This window comes from Toxorhynchites rutilus, chromosome 2 (genome assembly GCF_029784135.1).
Source record: "Toxorhynchites rutilus septentrionalis strain SRP chromosome 2, ASM2978413v1, whole genome shotgun sequence".
NCBI lineage: Eukaryota > Metazoa > Arthropoda > Insecta > Diptera > Culicidae > Toxorhynchites > Toxorhynchites rutilus.
The window spans coordinates 344,459,466-344,482,641 of NC_073745.1; the positions used below are offsets into that span (position 1 = coordinate 344,459,466).

Sequence of the window (23,176 nt, forward strand, 5' to 3'; positions counted from 1 at the left end):
TACTCGAATTTCCTTCTTTCATTCAACCGTTGTCAACATTTTTATAGTTTTCTTTACTGAAAGAGGTAAATAAATAACATGTTATATATAAAATTGCGAAGAATTAAATTTCTTACAAACTCATCGCAATCATATAATCTTTTATGATTATAACATTGTAATTTATGGAAAGAACTACAAACCTTCCATAAGCTCACATGGCAAAATTTAAAACCATCATCATTTTCACCGCAGCGCTGCCTAGGTGTAGATTTGTACGTTAGATCGCCAATTGCATACAATTCGTACCGCTTTTCCGCACCCAGTGTCACCGCCGCCTAAAGCTGTCTGTCAAGAACCGGTGTGTTTTCTCTGTGTTGTTGGTTTTTGTTTGTTTTGTATAAAAATGTTATTCTAGGCAATGGAATAAACAGTCGTTATTTTTCTGTAGATTTGTTATTGCATATTTTTCTTCAGTTAAAATGAGCGACGATAACAGCGTAACATCCACAGAATACAAACTAGAGACTGATTCAGAGCTTAGGTTCGAGATTGAGAACAAAAATGAGAAGGTCACAATCACGGTATGTTTTGGAATACACGTTGGTTTGCAAGATGTTTTAAAATATTTCATATGTTTTCAGCTATTGTCCGGACATGCAGAACTATTTGGAACAGAATTGGTAGTTAAGAAGTCGTATGAATTCGGAGTGGGCGCGAAGGTTGCCATTTTTACGTACCATGGCTGCACTCTCGAACTTCGAGGAAAACCTGACGTGGCCTATGTAGCGCGTGAAACCCCAATGGTGCAGTACCTGAATGCCAATTCGGCATTAGAACAACTGCGATCGAAAGCAGAGCAAGATGATTTACAAGGTCCTGTGGCAATGGTCGTTGGTCCCACTGATGTTGGGAAAACAACGTTATGCAGAATATTTCTCAATTACGCCGTGCGTTTGGGACGAAGACCGATTTATGTTGATTTGGACGTAGGCCAAGGAGGAATCGCCATTCCCGGCGCTATAGGTGCCCTTTTAGTGGAACGACCCGCACCGGCGGTTGAAGGATTCTCACAACAAGCACCTCTGGTTTATCATTTCGGGCACATGACTCCGTCGGATAACGGTGTTTTATACAATGTGCTAATATCAAAGTTAGCGGAAACGACTCTGGAACGATTACAGGCAAACAAAAGGGCTAAACATTCCGGAATGATTATAAACACTTGTGGCTGGGTAAAAGGTGGCGGTTATAAACACATTTTACATGCAGTAAAAGCTTTTGAAGTGAATGCCGTGTTTGTATTAGATCAAGAAAGGCTCTATAATGAACTTCTGCGAGATGTGGATCGATCAGTTCAGGTTATATTTATGCCTAAAAGTGGCGGTATTGTAGTGAGAACAAGATCTCAGAGGGCAGAAGCACGCGATAATCGCATTCGGGAATATTTCTATGGCTCGAAAATGCCTCTTTATCCACACTCGTTTGATGTCAAATTTAGCGACGTGAAAATTTTTAAAATTGGCTCGCCTCCCTTGCCGGATTCATGTCTTCCGCTTGGAATGAAAAAGGAAGACAACTTTACGAAGTTGGTTGCTGTCCAACTAGGACCCCATCTTTTACATCACATACTGGCGGTGAGTTTTGCCGACGGTAGCGGAGAAAATGTTATCCAATCAAACGTGACTGGCTTCATATGTGTGACTGACGTGAATATGGAGAAAGAAGTTTTGACTGTTTTGTCACCACAACCGAGGCCCCTGCCGCAGTCGGTTTTGTTGTTGTCAGATCTACAATTCATGGACAGTCTCTGAGGTAGAGAACAATACTGTAGAAATATGAAATAAACAGATCATTTAACTTTTTCCAAATTTAGTGTTCTTGTTTTATCATATCATAATGTTAGTCTATTCCGAATTCAAAGTATGTAAAGTAAATGGTCTTGATTTATCCGATTTAGGGTGTCTTCACGCAACTAGTAAATGCAAATCAATTTTTCTTCATGAAAATCACATACAATCAATACGAGTTTGGGTTTGTTTAAAACCCCCAAGTCTCTAGTTGCTAATAGGGGAAGACGGGGTAAGACCGCCCGGCAGGGTAAGACGGACCACTTCTAGTTTTATAAGAAATCCTCAGTATTTTGGCAAATGTGTTACGCAAGAAGCATTAATCGCATATTTTTGTCATTTCGAAACACTTTACAACACTTGTGCGCACGAAATATCAAAATTGTACACAAAACAAAGTTTTCGTCCATTGCGGTTGCAAACGATCTAATTTTCAAGGTAACCGAAATAAAGACTTCTCCAGCAAAAACTGCATATTCCGTTCGTTGCCAGTATCCCAATGCTTCAGTATATTGTTCTGGTTCTGATTGCGTGAAAAGGTATGTAAAATCTCTATATATATATATATATATATATATATATATAAATCTCGTGTCACAATGTTCGTGGTCGAACTCCTCCGAAACGGTTCGACCGATTTTTATGAAATTATACACAAAAAACTTGGCAGGCATGAGAATAGGTCGTGAACTATATATGATACCGCAAGGGTACTGATAACTGTATATTTGATACCGATTAGGATGGCTCTATTCGGAAATAAATTCGGAATAACTTTGTATTTTTGTATTGTATTTATTCTTAAATTCGACTTCAAAAATACATGTAACCTAAAATTTTCACCCCACCCCTTATTTTTATTCGCGATCTACGCGTTTTTATATAAATATTATCCAAATGATTTTCCCGTATTTCGTTTTTCGAACAAAACGAATCTGTTAAATGACATATGGTGATACGCCCACTTCAATAACGCAAGTAACCTCAATTCCCATAAAGCCATGCGCATCGTCGGCGAGCCTTTTTGAAAGAGCATAATGAATTGTTGAAATACTTCAAATAACACATGCTCGGATTGCAAAGTGACAATTATGTTATTGTCATCAATCCTGATAAAACACCGGCTTGAGAGTGCGTATGCACATTGCGCATGTTGTTCAAGACATTGCTGGAATTATGGTAGGCGACTGCGAGATGCTATCATGACCAATGCCGACACAGCCTTTGCTATTGCAAGGCACATGATGGGCCCTATTCCAGAAAACGAGACGAACAGACGAGCGCTCGTCTCGTTTGTTTTCATATTCCAGAAGGCGAGCTCGACTAAAAACAGACGAGTAGCTCGTCTGGCTCGACGACCGTTTGGCCGCACTCGTCGATGAATCAGTCGAATCGTCTAGTTTGTTTGATGTGTTTGTTCACCTTGTTGATTGAAAGCATCGGTATTCTTCTGCTCCGCCTTTATCTTCAAAAATTGTTTCACGGCTAAACTAGTATTGCATAAGCTATGTATGTTTTCAACTGCAACCATCAAATTCAACTCAGTAATTGCAAGATTTTACAGATTTTCAAATGGACCTCTCCCAAGCAACACAACCAAATGTAAACATTGAACTCATATCCAGATAATCTATTTAGATTCAAAACCTAATCAAAATATAGGGGAAACTATGGTTCGGTAATTCGGATTTTAGTTTCCTGAAGCTCTCTGTAGCTCTCCGATACCTCCTGCCGCAGTGCATGAATTAAGCCACCAGAACCGGTCGAATCGCTAGGTTTTTCTTTAGAGATGTTGATGATGCTGCTCCCGATTTTCTGCAATGCATAGTGTTGTCTGAAAACGGAAATATTATAAATATGTATTCCTTCACAGTCGAGCCGTCGTATCAAAAAGCTACACAGAAACAACACATTCAGGGTAATAATTCTGAAAAGCCTTTAACGGTAATGATTCACTAACTTTTCTATCTCATGTATTATTGAGGTATTCTCAAAAAAAAAAAAAAAAAAGCGAAACATGTAATATTTGCTGCAAAAAAAAACTTGTTATGAATTGCTTTGCGATCGCTGCTTTTCGTCAAAGCTAAGATGTCATAGTTGGGAGCGTATAAGTGAATCATATCTTACACACTTCGAGTCCAGATTACCTTGTCATAAACGTACCCTGGTTCATTCGAACACGTTTAATTGGACATTTTTACCTCTAATTGGACATTTTTGTAACCACTATCATCGCTAATGTCCAATTACAGGTCAAATTCACCTCCAATGCGACAGTGAGTGCATGTCGGCATGTCGGCATGTCGCATTAAATGTAAATTACTGTAATGACGATATTGATCGTTGGGGGCTGTCCACATACCACGTGGACAACTTTAGGGAGGGTAGGGGTTATGAAGCTGTCCACGTTTGCCCATGGTGAGGGGGGTGGAGGTACAGATAATTTCCACGTGGACACATAAAGTGATTTCTTTCAAATACTTTACGTCTGATCTATAAGTTTCTCGTTTCTAATTTCTTCAACCAATTCAGCAGTTACTGGTACTGTGTAGAGATGCTAACAAACTGTTAGTATTGTATTGAATGCGCTTTTCCACTCACCGTATTCACCGGATATAGCACCTTTAGATTATTACTAATCCAGACATGGGTCATGCGGACCCAAATGAATTTATTTTTCAAGTTTACCTTTCCTTGAAAAAAAAAATACCTTTCCTTGAAAAAAAAAATCGCAACTTTTTGTGCTGCTTTTGTGCTTTTTGTGCTTTTGTGCTGTCAAACGTTTCTCCTATAGAAGGAGCAAACGTTTTCTTGACTCGGGCTTTGTTTACTTACCTTTTGTAAACGAACTAGAAATTAAATAAATATTTTAAACTGGGTAACTCATATTTTTAAGTTGTTTTAATGAAAGAAAATAGTTCAAATAATATAGTCTTAGTGTTCAGAATCATAAAAAAAAAACATAAAAACATTTGGCTGGAAGTAAAATTGAATTAAAATTAAGTTTAGAGAAGTTTAGAAGTCAACAATACTGAAATTTCAGTATCTATTAAAATGTCTATTGTGCTTTTATCATTTTAACGCTAGCATTAATTGACTAAAAAATGTAGCTAATTCATTTTATTTAATTCGATTTATTTTTCCTTCAATAACAATACTTTCTCTATATAGTGGATTATTATAAGAAAAGAACTTTTTATAAAAAAACACTTTTTTCCCCTCCCGATTATTGGATATCTTTTGGCATTTCTATTTGATTCTGTTTGACATCCAATTTGATTCTATCCGCATGACTCAGATTCAGACTACTGCCCAATTCTTTCAAGCGCAAGAACTCCGATTCTTTGGATAGTATAAAAAACACAATGATAGTTTTTTGACGAAAGATTGTAGAAAATATGTATAATTAAGTTTTTCCTTAAAACCGGCGCGAGCTTCCGAACAACCAAATATTTCCCACGCAATTACACAGGAAGATCATTGGTACACTACCCAGCCTAGTTTTGTTTTCTGTAGAGGTGGGTTGTATCATTGTTGATAAGACGATACCGAATAGCAAATATCAATTTCAAACTTATGGGGTGATGAATCTACGGATCAGCTACGTGAATGGGCTCTGAAATTGGCTACTGATTGACGACTTTGAGATCAAGCGACAACTTGGGTGTTGAACGATCCAAAATTACATCACATTACGAAACTTTTGCATAACTTGAACAGCGTGATGGCAATTTTGCTATTGCAACCATCGTGACTTTTCGAGCCAGCAAAGCTGTTGGGAAATTGAATTCCTTGCAGAGAGTGTGCGTGATGCAGTTTGTTTGAGAGTTACAATGTAGAACGGCTCGACAAACATGTGGGCGAAGCTATCGAATACACTTATTGTAGCATTTTTAGATTATCGACTAGAGTGAGTTAAAAGAAATTGTGCTTTGCGATCGTGGGATCTGATATTGGAATGGTTGAAAAACGGGAGCTTCACGCAGACGAGTGTGAAGCAATTCCCTGCAGACCTTTTCGTAAATTCATAACGAAATGACTGAACAACTTTGAGATGCAGGATTTACACCTATGTCAGAAAAAATTATAGCATTTTTCATGCACAGAAACTAGCCGAAGACAACATAAGTGGAATTCGAAAGGAACTGGCGAGCGATACAAAAAATCTCCCGGTTAATGTTTAAGAGGTCAAAGAATAAAGAACAAATCACTACTATGGCATTAGGCACCAATGCACCATAACGCTAAAGAATACGGATTTCCTCTCTTCTAATGTAGCGCAAAACATACTCATAAAATATTACAAGTAACATAACCTCGGCCCGTGACTATTTCAATTTTTGAACATCATCAATCATATCTTTACTCATTGAACATCATCAAATATCTTTATTTATTTATTTATTTGTCAATTCATCAACGGGCTTTAAGGGCCCCAATGGTGTACCTAAAAGTATATAAGAATCTAAATCTGAACATGAATCAATTACAATTAATTACATCAAATTACAGTCATCACATATTGAAAATACACATAAAAGTAGTAATCACGTGGCAGTTTGTTCTGTGAAAAAAGAGCTAAATCTCCGACGAAGAATCGTTCGGGATAGATGGTAATCGAACAGCCTAGCTACCCTGTTGAAAAGTCTTTGCAGACAACTTAATCCACCGAACAACTGACAACGACTCTGGTAACTCGGTAATCGGAGGGGGTCAGTCTCATAGTATCTTTTAGTAATCCTACGTCAACTATTCAGTCATGGTTCGGAAACAACCCTTAGTTTGCTTTTTTGTTTTTCAAAAAAACATAAAATAGAAAATAGAAATGAAATGATATTCAAACGCAATTCAATTATTTTCTTGAAAATAGAATTGTCCACGTGGACCAAAGGGGAGGAGTATAAGAAATGTCCACGCTTGTCCACGGAGGGGGAGGGGGGTGTATGAAATCGTGCTTTTTCTGTCCACGTGGTATGTAGACAGCCCCTTGGTTGTAAAAACAGTCACAGTGCGATTTTAGCGAATTGACCCATGATCGGAGATTTATTTCTAGTATAATTCTTCAATGTACCGCACATTGTGATTAAATAAATCTTGAACAATTTTATAAATACTTTTATATTTATATGTGTATACACTGAGAGGAAAATTTAGTATATATGACGAATTTTTTCGTAAATGTTACCAATTCGCTAGTCATTTTCTACCCTACTAATCATTGGTACATCTTACAAAAGAAAATTGGTAGGCATTATTTTTGTAGGATGGTGGGCATGTTGGCCCACCATTGGAGCAACATCAGTAAAAATGTTGTTTTTTATTTGTAAGAGATAATGATAAGGGATAATGACATTATGTTGTTGATAATTAATTCTTATTTATAAAGCTGTCTTCAATCATACATTATCTTTTACACAGTAATTTCCTACACCCTACATTCTATATCTAAACATTGCTCGTGCAAATAGATAGATTTAATCGCAGCCTCGACCGAATCAGTCTCATATGTTTTTTCAAATCCTCGCTCATCAAGGTTTTGCTCTTTTTCCTGTTGCACATTTTCATCTTTTAGACAGGAACAACTGATTAGTTGACAGTTGATGGGACCAGATCGCAGTACATTTCATCCGCATTATTTGCTCTCCCGTTTACTGATGTATGATTCTGATTAGTTATAAATATGGGTTTGTGATGAAATATATGTGATTACCTGACATTTATTTGTGTTGCAAATGCTTAGTCTAGTATACATTGAATATTCCACCAGTCAACTGTGCAATTTTAATGCAAGGTTAGAAACTGAAAATTAAAAGGGAAAGGATTGTGTTGAAGTTTATTTTTATAAGATTCAATGTATGAAGATTTCACTACAACGAATTAAACTTTTGTTTTCCCGCAGCGAAAACAAGTTCTCGATATCTTGTGGTCGAGAAATTGTTTTCGACGAAGAGAAACAAAAGCTACATATATTTTAATCTAATAAAAACCAAAACACCTTACCTCCGAATGACTTTGTTTCCTCAAGAAGAATGACGACTGCAAAGTACGCACATTACAGTTCCTAGAAATGAAAACAATCAAGGTTACACATTCTATGAAGTAAAATGTACGAATCTTTAGTAGGGATGAATATTGCATAAGACATCCGTTTTACAAAGTTTTGGTAATATGTACAAAAAATGCGTACATTTTACCAATGTTTCAACTACTAACGATTTGGTAGCTGCATTTACTAATGTTTTCCTCCAGTGTAGTGAGTCATTCATACACTTTGTTTAATTTCATTTCAATTTATGTTCGAATGGTACAACTCAGAGAGCTCAAAACTGCTGGGCAGTTTCAAATGACCGGGGCTCTTGGGTTATTTTGACACACAGCCTGCGCTAACTCACACAACAGCAGGAGTGATTCTGTGCGCGAGAGCGAACAAGATTTCACTCATGCTTTCGGCTGAACACATAAAAGTTTCTTGCAGTGGCACTCTTCCATTCGCAGTCTTACGCCCTTGCGTACAGGACGTTTGGTGCTGTGTTCTTTAGTTCCCTATTCGTACGTGGTGGTTGTGCGCCCCAGGTTTACGAATAGTGGTTCATCAGTTTTGATTAAGTGAACTAAAGGAGGGAGTTTCGACTCCCACTGTGTGTGACAAGTGTTTCGTACTTTGGTGAGATTTGGATTTTTTTACTTCTGGGAGTTATTCGCAGTCGTCTATTAATTAGCAGTCATTTGAAGTGCTTGAAGAAGTGACTATAACGAGACCAAAATGATTCGAAGAAGAAAATCGTGAAAAATCAATATTTTCTCACGTTTTTCTTCTACACAGACAACGACAGTGTGGAAGTGGTAACCAAACCCCAAAAAGTATCGTCACTTATTCTGCTGTCAAAACATGCAAGTTGTGTTTGCAAGTGTGCGTGTCTGAAGTGTGTGTGCTCCAGCACAATTGTCAAACCACTGAGAGTTCCCCATGTGTCGCTTAAGGGGGCGTGCGTGCTTGTGTGTGAGTGTGAGTGTTGTGAATGAAGTAAGCTGTACGCAAGTCCATTGTGGGATCGTGTGTAGAAAGAGAGCGAGAGAGTGAGAGAGTCTCCGTTTAAGATACACACTGCTGCATAACGACGTCGCGTGAGGATATCGATTTTCACACACTCCACACAAAATTCGCAGGAGATTCACTCCAGCAGTGAACTCGGAAGCAAATCTTCAATAAACCCTGGATTGTCATTAACTCAAGCAACATCATTGTCGAAGATTTGATTCGTTACTAAAGGATTGCTGATAACTCGTCCTTCCAATGCAGCAGCATCAGCAGACCAGGTTGACCACAAGGAAAATTGTGATTGATTTTTCCATTACTCGGTAGACGGAAATTTTAGGATTCTGGACGTCATCGGCAGAGTCGTGAAAAGCGGAAAGTAGCTGAGTGAAAGAATATTCACAGATTAAACGTGATTTCCAGGTTTATTTATCCGTGACAAGTTGCGTGAAAGAAAGTCTTGTGTGAATGGATCGCCGAGTCTTGGCAAAACAGGAAAAAGAGCCCGGTTCTTGAGAGCAGAGTGAGGTTTCCCTGCAGCAAAATCGTTCGGCAAAGGAGTGTGAGCGTGTGTCAACAGTGTTGGAAGTGTGTGTATCCTGCTGCCGAAACGAAATTCACAGTGCTTCGGAACACATTCATCCTGCCTCTTCTGATATTGCTTTCACCAAAGAAACGCCAGGGAAAATAAAGTGATTTTCTTGCTGAGCCTGAGGAGTAGTGTCCCCAAGGAGGAGGCCCAACCAAACCCTCCAAAATGACGAAGGATAGATTAGCAGCCTTACAAGCGGTACGTATTTTTCTGGCCTAAGCACAATCCGGCATACTTTCGGATTCGCTAATTTTAGATTACTGTTTTTTTTTCGTTTCGTTTCGTTCGTGAAATCATTGTCCATATTATTATCCCCAATATCCCTTTCCCTTTGTGTTGGTATTCCTTCGCTATTTAGTGGTGTCCCCCCTTAGGTGTGGTTTGAGTTATACTTCCGTTCGAATCAGTTTATGTTTCGGCAGGATAATTAAATGTCAACTCGATTTGCAACGAATGATGCATGAAAATTTGCTATTTGGGGGGCGGGAAGCATTCTATCTGTGTATTCTCCACCTTTCTGGAGATTGTTCTGATCAGTTGGAGCTTAGCATTCGCTGGACATTTCCTGGGAATTCGAAACTTCTCATGAGCAGAGTTTCCATGTATTCCTTAGCATCCAAAGGTTTTCTACTGAATGTGAAATCACTTCATAAAAGATCAGAATCAATCGTCCTCATTTTGACTATTTTCTGATGAGAATATCAGTACTCGAAATATTCTATGGCCATATGGAATACTATAAATGTTTCAATATACCATTTTTAAACAATTATCTATTAAACTCTTATTGGTGGATCGAAACTATAGAAGTAAACCTATGCATTGTAAACCTTTACAGTGAAATATTCAGCAATCCTCCAAAGATTATTCTAATAAAAAAAAACCTTTAAAAAAGTTAAATTCATGCATCGTAAACTCATATTGAATGTCTGATCTGGACTCTCCTAAACAACAACACTGCACAATGATAAAGGGAACGAAATTAGGTGGAAATTTGTATCTACAGCTCGACAGATTTTAAGTTACTTTTTAGAACAAAGTTGCATGAAAATAAGTTTTTTTTTGCTCTATCTATTATATTTAAAATTCTAAATGCAAACAGCCTTCAGAACACTTGTAGAACTTATCAATGCAGATATTTTGCGACGCAGAACTTGTCAATATCTTAACCCCACTCAAAGTTATTGATATTTCTTCCCCAAAAATACGCTTTCTTCATTTGTTTGTCGTTATTATTGGGGCGAACATAAACAAAATGTCTTTTTTGGTATCATTTGGAAAAGCATAAGAACTGTATCGAAAAGTAATTAGCAACTTTTATAATGATTCTACTCGAAAATGGGTGAATTTGTTTTAGTGTGCATGAAGGAAATGTTTCTGTACATGTCAACGAAAGTTTGTGCAATCGATTCATTTCGTTTAAGTTGTTCGTTTTCGTTATGACTAGAATTAATCTTGAGACAAGAAAGAATACCTTCAACCAAATCGCCAAAAAACGGTTTAGAGTGCACCACACAAGTGTGAAAAGTATCATCCACAAGTATGAAAACGAGTTCTCCTTGAATCATTGAAGAGAAGGTTTTAATGTGGCAAGCTATTTGTACTGTGTGTTCTGCGGTCTCCTATTTACTTCATAAAAGGTACAATCAATGCTCAAATTTACAAAGATGAATGCTTGAAGAAAAGATTGCTGCCCCTCAAAAAAAAAAAAAAAAAAAAAATCATCAGTCTCCCTGCACATTACGCCGAGCCAGTATTACAGTGACTGTCAGACAATAATATTCAATTGAGGGGCTCAAAATGAAAGGTGTGTAAGAGACATCATCGATTTCTCTACATCAACTCTCTCTTTTGGCCATAACTTAGCTGTAAACACATTCCCAGCTGTATTTGACAATGTGAAAGACACGTCAGAACCTCATTTATCGGATTCTATAGCAAACTCAAATTGGGAGTTTTTGCAGTTGAGTTATTAACTAAAGAGAAAGTTGACGAAGAGAAATCGATCAAATCACTTACACCCCTTTCATTCTGAGCCCCTCAATTAGTCGAGAAAATCTCCAATTCACCAAATTGTCCGGAGCTCCGACCATTGAACGATTGTGAAAAGGATCTCCAAGATGGAGGGAACAGTTTCCCAACCCATGGAGGAATTCAGAAAAAAATGGACAGCAGCATCCAGGAAATGCACATTGTGCAAAATTTGACGAAAGGTCTTTCGTCAAAACTGCGTTGTGCAAAATTTTACGAAAGGTCTTTCGTCAAAACTGCGTTCGTTCTATGGAGCATAATATTTTGACTTATGTTAGCCACACTATTGTTATTTGATTCATCCCATTTTTGACAACATTGAACTGAGTGCTCCATCATATGTAACAACATTGTCGAAAACCGTTTTTGTCTAGAGAATAACGATCGACAAAGTTATTTTTAGTCCTTTCTATCTAAGTTATATTAGTTTTAGAATTAGTATTAGTTATATATTTCAAATTCTACATCAAAACTGTCTTCGAATGGCTTTTAGAGCTTGTCAAAAATATTTTTCAATGCAGAATATGTTTATCCTATTAAAAGTTATTGATGCTTTTTACATAAAAAAAACTTATGATTTCACATTTAGTTTAGTCAAATACAAAAAATAACATTATTTTGAAAATTTCACACAATGTAGAGTCGAATATGCCTTTTCAATTACCACCAATAAACATGTTTTATGTTCGCCCCAGAATAAACGATAATCAAACAAAAAGGAGGCATTTTTTGGGGAAGAAATATCAATAACTTTGAGTAAGATTGAGATATTAACAAGTTCTGCATAGCAAAATGTTTGCCTTAGTTAGCTCCAAAAACCTTCTGAAGACAGTTTGCATGTAGAACTTGAATATAAAAGATAGAGCAAAACAACAGTTTTTTTTCATGGTGACCTTAATGTTAGTTAGAACAAAAGCGATAAATCGGATGTATTGAAAGACATAAAAATACTTTGTTCTACAAAGTTACTCCAAACAACTGAGGCTACAATATTTAAATTTGGTCACCCTATTTTCGACAACATAAAAACGACCGCTCCACCACAAAATGAGTAACAACTTTGTCGGAGACAGTTTTTGTCTAGAGCATATCTGTCGAGCTCTAGATGCAAATTTTCACTTTATTTCGCTCCCTGGACCATTGCACAAAGAGTTCATCAGAGAAAATCCATATGAAGTGTAGATAATCTAATCTAGGTATTATTTCCCTGGATAGAAGATCATTAGATTTTTCGAAAATTATTTGAACAAAATTTTAAGAATTAAAAACTAATATTGATGCATGAACTGTTGTTATTCACAAAATAGCCAGAGTACCCGGATCCGAGTTCTTTTGAAGAATCCTTCTTGCGTTTGTCAAAGTACTGCTGGGATCAATACTTCAGATCCCAAGAATAGGTTCGTTTTGATATCTTGTTTTACAAAGACAAAACTGATCATACCGCGATGAGCTGTGGATTCTGGCGCTGCTTGTCGACTGCAGATGCGTAGGGAGTTGTCTCCTAAATTACTGTCGTTTTCTGCACCGGACTAAGATTTACGAAGTGGGATTGAACATCTGCATATAAAAAAATAAGATTGAGGTAAAAAGAAGATATACATAGTTGTAGGTGAAACTTGGGCGATTTAATCACGAGAAAAGGTATATCATAAAAATTCGGAAGGTTCTTCTCGTTAGGACTAGTAATGTAATCGTTTTGTCTGATAACCTGTTCCCAAGTGCTTTAAATTTTTCATATCCTGATTACAAGAGATAAACTGTCGAGCGTGAAACATCGCTCTCGAATGGAGCCAATCTCTTCTCAATACTAAAAGCACTCAAAGCTACCGAAAGCGTACAAGTAGACAAAGAAGGGAACCATTATTCTACGGCTCAATTTGAAAAAAAGTAATATATTCAAAATGCTTATCCTCTATCGCAAGAACTAAAAGAACGTGAGCTATTCGACGGACCAAGTCCTCGTCTTTTGCTGTAATACATGAATGAAATCTGTGAATCGATACATCCGATGAAATCATTCTAACATGAACGATACATACTCCGCTTGTTGTTGCGTTGGTGAGTCAACAAAATTTTAGAAATACTCATTGACCTGATTCTTTGTCATTATTGCCTAAAGTTTGACCATAGATTCGTATCCCACGACTATCTATCATGAGTTTCTTCTTCTTTTTGGCTTTAAGAGGGTTTAAACTTTTCAGTTCATTCGCCTCTAGAATCATGAGTTTTCTAAGTCAATTAGATCCAAATACGTATACATTTTTGCTCGGATACCGTTTCAAAATCTTTGGATCAACACTTACCTTTAGTGTATTATTCGGACTGAAGATTGATGTGAAAATCCGCAGCTGAAAAATATGTAATCTGACATAGTTTGTATGGATTCAAACAATGTCAAATACATTACAGGATTGACTGTTCGCTATTAATTGCGCTTCGAATGCGTACTATCGGCATTAGATACTGCATATGATGGGCTTATGCTAAAAGAAATTGATTTCATCGATTCACTTGTTGAATCTATGAAGCTAATGCAGTTGCGACGATTGGCTGATAACCAATAAATGATATCTAGGTAAAATATGAAATAAACACACAACCGATCACCTAAACGAAGTGTTATTCAGAACATTGGTTGGATTTGTAATAATTTCGGTGGGCGAGGGTTTTACAGAATCAGTACTATTCAGCATCGAATGCAATCTCACTTCAGAATGAGTGTTTTTTTTTCTGAAATGTCGTGAAACTTGGAAGGAGTCTTTTATGTTTCCTGTCTTTAAAAACGGTGATAAGCGAAATGTCAGGAACTATCGTGGAATAACGAGTTTGACAGCTGCGTCCAAGCTGTTCGAAATCATTGTGAGCAAAGTAATCGTTATTCATTCCAAGAGCTACATATCTACCGTTCAGCAAGGTTTCATGTCTGGTAGGTTGGTCACCACGAATTTGTTGAACTTTACCAACACCTGCATTACTGCTATGGAGGGCAGGGCACAAGTCGATGTCATCTATACTTCGTTTCTCCGGGTTCGCCTGGAGTGCCTCGAGAAAGCAATTTAGGTCCTTTGTTGTTCATATTGTTTTTAATTATATTGCTGCGAAATTAAGGAATTCATTTATGCAGATGATCGTGCGTGATTCGCTCAGCTGGAGACTGCCAACGTTTGTAACATTTGCTCCGTTATGACGTCCCATCGTATTCATTGCTGTTTGATTACTGCATCGACTGAGCTTTGCTTGGAAGAGTTGAAAAGGTTACGTCCTTGGATTTATTATGAAGATTGCGAAGGATTTTTTGGTCCATACTGCTTGAGTTCGTATATTGTGCACTTGTACGACGAATTCTCGGAACTGCCTCCGTTGTTAGGACCCCAATTGTGGTTTTCTGAACTTTGAGGATAGAGCGTGTACGACGAAGATTCATACGGTTGGTCTTGCATCATCTACTTTGGCGCGATCTATTGAATCGTCTTGCCTAACCGGATCGATGAAGACTTCCAAACTTGGACACGTTCTAAAGAAGACCCAGAATATCGGTTTCGCTTTAAAGCTGTTCAACGGGGGAGTTGATTTTTCTCGACTACTCTCATCACTGGATCTTCGTGTTGCTCAACGACCTCTTCGGGAGTTATCTTTGCTGCAGAACAGACTTCATCGTACTTTGTTTGGATACATCAAACCGCTATCGCCGATGATTCGAGCCTTCACTTTGGTGGAGGTTCTGTTTGATTTCGGCCAGACATCTAAATGACATGTACTTGGGTACGAAAGTGACTCCGTTGGCTTCCTCGCCAGAATATTTTTTTGAATAGTGGCACGAAGAAAATCGCAGGGCCCTCGTGTTGTATCAACAGAAGAAGCAGACGCTTTCGTAGACACTTGAGGTATATCTGCCCGCTCACAGTCTCGGTAATGACCGAACGGTGCATTCCGTTTGTCACATGAGCAGATCGCTTGCCAAATCATGTATTTCTTGGCAATCTTTGAAAGTTTCTGCTTCCTTACTTCCTCCAGGTTGTGAAGAACAGTAGCACCGGAACGTAAGTCTCATCATCTATGTAGTAACGCTTAACGTAGTAACGCCTTGATTTTCAACGATAAATTCAAAGATTTGCATGCACCAGAAAAGATCCAAGACTCACACCAGGATGGGAATCGAACCCAAAATCGTTTTCACGTATACAGGGTGTTGGGTAGCTGACGCGAAATATTCCAGAATGCGATGGAGAATTATATACTTAATTTCAACTTCTTGGTGAGTCTTCTTTTAGAATCTTCGAAAACTACAAAACTTTCTATTCTAGCGTGATAGGTGCCAATCAGGAATAATCAGTTTGATAATATTTATAATCCTGATCGGCGACGCAGACCAAATTTCCTTGGGCTCCAGAATAGCTTTATCAAAGTGTTGAAGTCTGCGTCTAGTTAGAGCTCCGCAGTTACAGAGCAAATGTTCCGAGGTTTCGCTTTCGGCATTACAAAAGCGACATATATCATCTTGTGCTAAACCTATGTTCTTAAGATGGTATTTACTCGGGCAGTGTCCTGTTACAAGATTACAATATTATTAAGGCTTAGCAGCTGTTGAGTAATTTTAATACTCGGCGTAATAATTTTTTTCGCCTGTTTAAGTTTTGCAGCCATCCAATTGGCTGTCACTTCCCGGTCTTCCCATTTTTTCAGCTCGCTTTTCAACACACAGTCGGAGAGTCCACAGAATGGTTCTGGACTAGTGAATGGTGAGTTTGAGCCGTTCCTGGCAAGTTCATCTGCTCGATCGTTGCCCTCTATACCGCAATGGCCAGGAATCCAGTACAATTGTACCGAACTGATCTGACCTAATTGCCGTAAAAGGGAAATGCATTCCCAGACAATTTTTGAAGAGCACTTGAAGGCATTCAGAGCTTTAAGTGCCGCTTGACTGTCAGAGAATATGCAGATGTTAGCATGTCTATACTTATTTTGAGGCAGACATTTAGACATTCTATTATTGCAGCTATTTCTGCCTGAAAAACTGTTGGCCAGTTTCCCATAGCCACAGAGATTTTTGTTCTGGGACCATACACTCCAGCACCTGTTCTGTTTCCCATTTTCGACCCATGAGTGTAGAACATAATTGAACCATTACTAACGTTGGGGCCACCTCAATCCTATACTGAGCGAGAATGTTCGATCACTCTGTATGGAATGTCATAATGGGTCCTAGGTTCCATCCAATCATTGTTCATCTCTGAGGCTGGTCCAATGGGTAAAAGATTCAAGATGCTCAAGTGACCAGTTTTGTCCCCGTCTAGTTTTTTTTCCATCTTTTAAGCTTTAGAGTGCTTTTTTTAGCCTCTAGCTGAACATATTGGTTCAAAGGTACCAGGTGAAGGATAGCCTCCAATGCCTTTGAGGGTGTACTTCGCATTGCTCCAGTAATTGCAACGCATGCTAGTCGTTGGAGTTTGTTTAGCCTTTTTGTAGTTACAGTCTCCTTAGTCTTTGGCCACCATACAAGTGAGGCATAGGTTATCCTAGGCCGCACAATTGCAGTGTTGGTGCTGCTAACTCCTGAGACGAGTTGGCATGAAATTCGTCACATACTACATGGGCTGAAAAGTCCCGGGATTTTTAATGGAAACAATCGTTTTTTGAGCAAAGCTGTATTTATTCCTCAACATAGTTTCCTTCGAGGGCAATACACTTGATATAGCAAGCTTCCAACATTTTTATTCCATTTCTGTAGTACGAAATGTCTGATTCTTCGGAATGTGCCTCAGTTTCAGCGATGACTTCCTCATTTGGAGTGAATCTCTTTTCCTGGAGCCACCGCTTGAGGTTTGGGAACATATGGTAGTCGTTGGGGGCCAAGTCTGGAGAATATGGTAGGTGAGCAACCAATTGGAATCGTAACTAGTCCAACTTGGTCATTGCATTTAAGGACGTATGCGACGATGCGTTGTCTTCATGGTAAAGAACTTTTTTTTTCAAAATGAATCTTGCCAATTTTAGTGGCGCCATCTGTTGTGTTCGATCCTAATAACTATTGCCGACGGCTCGAATCAAACGGAATAAGGAGTTCCAGTCCTGACAGTTCTCCGAACGTCAGTGTTGGTTAATTCATTGCCATTCCCGTCCCAAAACGCGCACACACACATATGGAGGCATATTCGCAGAGGGGGAAGCACTACTTTCCTTTGGGCCCCAAAACCGATGTCTCGCGCGATACCCATTGTGAAAAGGAGCACTCGTAACTGACCCCGCCCGACTTGATTTTGGTGTGGATCACGGTGTGAATGCTGCGCTGTCATGGTGTGTGCATTCTATTAATCACTGAAATGATGCTGTCTTCCCCCATCGAGTCGGAAGCTTGCTTAGCCCGCATTGTATGTCCGAGGTTCAGCCTGACACATGATAGACGGCATAGTCTATTCAATACCACCTTAGCTGAATGGAGACTCGATAACAGGAGGTTGCACAGCGGGACGCTACGAGGGACGCGGGGAAAAGTTGCGGACAAACCTCATTTTCGCAGAATACGGAATCTACCAAAAAGGAAGCAAATAATCCTGGAGTGTGTATGCGGTATCCAGAAGTGGCGAGAGAGTGGAATTATCCTTCCGCTCTTGCGAATTTTTCTTTTTTTTGTCTGTGCCATGTGAAAAGAAGCGAAGCTTTCAGCATAGCACTCAATTTTTTGGGTGGGAAATGAGATCCACCCGAGTCCTTTCGAGCGGAATAGAGTGGCTGTTTCAATTCTGGGAAAAATCTGTGACGCAATGACGCGTTTTGAGTTTTCCTGTTCACTCTCTGCGTTTGCCGGAGGATGGTTCTCTTTTTTTTTGAGAAGCCCTGTCTCGACACCGCTGCCCTGTGTGTCGTGAAACGTGTTGAGATCGTTGCAGTAATTTTCATGAATGAAAAATGGTTCTGTTTTTATTCATCGCGCTGCTTGGCTTAGATGTGTACCGTCGTTTCCGTGGATTATATGTTTCAGTAACGATGAGAAGAGGAGGGGGAGGGAGCGTTATAAAAATAGCATAGCTGGTGCTTACAGTCAAGCGTCAATCGATATGTGGGGTGTTTCTGTACAGAACGGATACTGTGCGTGCATGCATGCGTGTCTTCGTGAACACGTTGTTCGGACGTATGTTTTCCTCATACTGTTCAATGTCACTGCGAGTGGAAAGCCTGTTAAGGGGGTTGGTTGTATTCTGTTCCGTGTCGAGGGACGAATGTTTCTGATGGGTTTTCACTGTTTCAGTTTTATTGGACGTGTAGTTTATTTGTTAATTATTACACGTAGTCCAATCACTGTCACTGTCACAACAAGCTTCGTGAACCATTTGAGGTCCATACCTACTGTACATCTTTTTGAAAGACAAACTTAAACACGTTCACTGCTCTGGATTGTTTCATAGGATTATAGAGACTTTAATCTGTATGACGTTCATTCTTTTGTTCCTAATGCTACTCCTATTGGATTGTTTGACCGATTGTTGTTACTCTACTGTCTGAGATGTGGCGCACATCTTTTCACATCGAAGTCCTTATGTCGTTCAGTTTCTGAAGCCCAGTACTACACGTACTGATTCAGATTTATGTCGTTAAGGAAATCAAACCTTTCCTTTGTTTTTGTGAGGACATTACTCAAGATCCCAGCAATCTTTAGCTTCACAAGCAATTCTCAGTTCTCATGCCCTGCAGTGAGCCGTGGAACGCAGCAGATGCAAGGCTCTAGAGTCTAGACCAATGGTACTCAACCTTTACTTTAGCCACAAACACGTGTTAGGCATGGTGCCGCTAAAATATACCTTCTCCACGTCCGGCTAGAAATGCGTCGCAATTTAGCACCAATTCTAACCCGGAAACAATACACGAATTCACGAAAATTAATTGATTGGATCGGAAAAGAAGTCATCAGAATTTATCTGTCATCCTACTAGCGACCAGATGGCAGCAATAGCAAGACTTTCCAAGTATTTAGTTTAGTGTAGTTTTCCAAATTCCAAAGTGTAGTTTTCCAAATTGTTTCTTTTGTAAAATAACACGTCTTTAATGTATTTGAAGTGTCAAGCTCTAGAATACGCGTGCACCAGTGCATGTCGTGAGAACTTTCTTTGACGAAGAGGCCCCCCGGTCAGAGACGGAATCTAACCCGAACCCCCGGCATGAGAATGTGTGCGCAGGTTTGAAATAATAGGGGCTTTAAACTTATTCATTCGCCCTAGTCTTGCAAAGGTCAATTTTGAAAACTAAACTAAACTCTCAGCTATTTGGTAAATCTGGATGACTAATGCATCGTGAATGCTGTGAAATCACGAATAGTTTGTTTATAGTCAATAAATTGAAAACGGACGAAGTTTAAATTGCAATATTTGTTCTGATTTGGAACCATTACTGTAAGATGTAGTAATACGTCAAAAAAAGTCAGGTAATGGTTTAAAGGGTTTTCGTTATTACATACAATTTCGTTAAAAATAGTATCACCAGATGGGCCAACGAAAAGAACTCGCTGGGCCACATGCAGCCCGCGGGCCGCAGGTTGAGTATGGCTGCTCTAGACCCTTCCTGGGACGGATGGGAATCCTCCGTTAATTCCCTCTAGATAGTCTTGGAGACTTAAAACATGCTAGCGGGATGAACTGATCGTGACATTTCGTGAAATGAAACAAAATGTATACAAGATTGTATACAATTCGTTTCGTTTACACTGTGAAGTTGGTAAAAATTGTCACAAAAAAATTATTGGATACGCTTAAATTTGCGATCCTCGGAAAACATTTCCAAATCTGAAATGTAATGTTCAATTGAACAACTTCGTTTTGTTTGAAAGACTTTCGTCAGTGAATGATGATGGAATAGACGACAAAACAGTACAGAAGACCTTAAAAAAGGAAATTGTACAGCATTTGTCGAGACTTTTTACAACAAGATAAACTTGAAACGTACTTTCCTCTCTTTTGCGTAGAATTTATGTGAACCTTGATTTTCTACAATGCTGCTGATGGGAACAAAACACCATAACAGAGTGGATAGTGTGTTTCTCTATAACGTACTCAAGAATTGCGATTTTGGCGGAAATCGTTCAAAAGAAGCCTGAATCGATTCTTTTTTCCCTATGGGCATGAAGCATGAATCATGCTCGAAAAGGGACTCGCAAGCGCTTGGTGTTTTCGAACACCGAGTGCTCAGGACAATATACGGTGGTGTACTGCATAACGAAGTATGGAAAAGGAGAATGAACCACGAACTGGCGCAACTCTACGGCGAATTTCGCCAAGGGCATGTTGCAAGATTGCCGGACAGCAGTCCTGCAAAGATCGTGTTCACATCGAATTCGGTAGGAACAAGAAGGAGAGGAACCCAGCTAGTGAGATGGTTGGACCAGGTGAAGAACTGCCTTCATGGATCGGGTTTATTGGCGAAACATTGTGAAGTAGATCTAATCCCTCAATGGGATGTAGTATCGTTATAAATAAATAAACATGATGGAATAACATACAGAATCGGTTTAAAATTTTGTAGGTTTTTCTAAAAGGCTTTCAAGAAAAAAAAACGAAAAAAATTATTCTGCCTTTCTGATGAACTTTCGAACTTGGAGCTGAATACTTCCTATCATTTTTCTGCACAGTGATATTGTCAACCGTATCTTTTCCATCACTTTTTATTTTCTTCAATTTACGCTTGAAAATGTCCAATATGTTTCGATGGGATGGAAATGGGTGGAAAATTGGTGGATTTATACCTTTTTCAATAAAATAAATATCATGCTTATACCATTCTACGACACCCAGCTCTAAGCATATAATTCTTGGAGGATTTATCTGTTCCTCTTCTGGCATATGTTTAGGATTCAGTATGATACTAGACTACATTACTAGTAAATGGCGAGAAGGCCGGAAATCGCGACAGGTCGACTTCCGTAGCATATAGGACAGTTACTTCAACTTCTGTCATTTTTAAAATCATGGAAAAAATCAGTGATCTTCATTCCGAATTATCACAGGAGAACTCTGAACAAATTCCAATCGGTACAAGCGTCATACGTTTAAAAAAAAAAACAGAAATCTCCTCTAATTAGTAATTATTCTCTCTAACACCTTCTACCCCTTCCCCAATATGCGCAACTTGAAGCAGAAAAAGTTGCATAAAGGCTTTAATTTGCGAAACGTTTGCAAGATGGAGATCTAGAAAAAATCCTAAAAATTTTTAAACTGAACGCTTTGGTAAGTACGAATGAAGACTGGACGGAAATTAGCACCAACCTCAGGGTTCCCTTCGAAGTGATTGAATTCGATCGTAGCATATGGGGAGAAGGTGATCCCAAAACTCGTCATCAATCCTTTGACTTACAATGATGCTACATCCCATGAAGAGACTAGATGTTATAAAATTGTTCTGTCAATAAACTCGGTCCATAGCAGCAGTTTTTCATCTCCGGGACACACCGATTCTTGCCATGTCCTGGCAGAAGCGACGCGTGACCAAATAAGCTACCTGTTCAATCAACAATGATCGGTGTATTTTCAAACAGAAAAGAAAATTAGGATATTCGGGATAATAATGAAATTATAAATAAATTACCTTCGATAATTCCTCATTTATGTGGAATAATAAAAAAAATTGAACTTTTTTTCCTGACATTGTCTACGTGTCCTATGAACAGTTTGAACAGGCGGACACGACCAGTGTTGCCACACGTACAGATTTACCTGGAATAGTAAACATTTTTTCGTCAGTTCTGGTACAGATTCTGTACGGTACAGAAAACAGATTTTCGTCAAAAAGTACAGATTTTTTTACATTTGTGAAATTTCTTACATTTGAACAAAGCAACATTAAGGTACATGACGGCTTTTACGCCACAGTATCGCTTGGTGCTACTGATCATAAAAGTATTTACAATGAAATCATTGATCAGTTTCACAAAAACGGAATTCCTTACAAGGAGCGTCTGAAAAGATTCGCGTCGGACGGTGCGACGTATGTTTTGCACCAGATCACCAGATTGAATCTTTTGTTCCAGGCTGAAAAAGGTGAATCCACGATGCTACATGAAGAGCTGAAGGATATTTGATAATTTTCCCTAATATGTGCGAGGAATCTTGCGTTGTTTCTATGTCCAATGCTATTAAATTCGAATATTGGAAAGCGGCAAAAATTTTTAGGTTGCAATAGCAGCAGAAGAAACTATCAGAATAATGGACAGTGAAAGGCAGATCATTTTGAAGGATATTTGCAGCAGTTTTTTCGTGGAGCTGATCAAGCAAATGAGAAAAAGATTCGATTTCAATTATCTGACGCTCAAGGCTGCGGCAAGGTTAAATTTTAGAAACTTTCCCAATTTGACAAGCATTAACGTTGTGTTAGAAGCGTTTCCAGGATTCTACAATGGGAATATACAAGATCTGGAACATTAATTCGGTACCCTAAAGATAAAATTACTCCGTAAGGGTATCACAGTTTCAGAAAACGTGCATGTGCAGGATTGGTGGACAAAAATTGGATGTCCTAAAAAAATTGACGATTCGCTTACATTTACGGCGCTTCGATGTCTTGTTTGTTACGTTCTCACTATGCCTCACTCCTCGACAACTGTCGAGCGATTTTTTTCTGAATATAATCAAAACTAAAATAAGCTTCGAAATTGGCTCAGCAACGATACGATGAACGCTATTTTGGGTTTAAAAGATTTGATTAAAC

At 38.7% G+C, this 23,176-nt stretch overlaps 2 protein-coding genes across 11 annotated transcripts in view; both read left to right on the forward strand.

The window, feature by feature from the left end:
* The first annotated feature begins 321 nt into the window (after window positions 1-321).
* Window positions 322-1,850, forward strand: LOC129767910 (protein CLP1 homolog). The gene is made up of 2 exons (XM_055769186.1): window positions 322-563; window positions 624-1,850. The coding sequence occupies exons 1-2, from the start codon at window positions 462-464 to the stop codon at window positions 1,791-1,793; spliced, it is 1,272 nt and encodes a 423-aa protein (XP_055625161.1). The 5' UTR covers window positions 322-461; the 3' UTR covers window positions 1,794-1,850.
* A 6,453-nt stretch (window positions 1,851-8,303) lies between these two features.
* The window catches only part of LOC129769730 (syntaxin-1A), a 116,320-nt gene continuing 101,447 nt past the window's right edge, over window positions 8,304-23,176 (forward strand). For 4 of the 10 annotated variants that reach the window (XR_008741952.1, XR_008741958.1, XM_055772165.1 and 1 more), the window contains exons 1-2: window positions 8,304-8,493; window positions 8,997-9,655. Coding sequence is in view for 3 of the 10 variants with exons in the window: in XM_055772165.1 (XP_055628140.1) it covers window positions 9,623-9,655 (33 nt within the window). In the remaining 7 variants the exon portion in view is untranslated. The remainder of the gene's footprint in view (window positions 8,494-8,996; window positions 9,656-23,176) is intronic. The other 6 variants (XR_008741957.1, XM_055772167.1, XR_008741953.1 and 3 more) reach the window with 5 other exon arrangements.

Excerpts from the sequence above, each read along its gene's own strand:
- LOC129767910 (XM_055769186.1), top strand. The coding sequence starts at position 462 with ATGAGCGACGATAACAGCGTAACATCCACAGAATACAAACTAGAGACT. Across the intron at positions 564-623 it reads ATGAGAAGGTCACAATCACG|CTATTGTCCGGACATGCAGA; the intron begins GTATGTTTTGGA and ends ATATGTTTTCAG.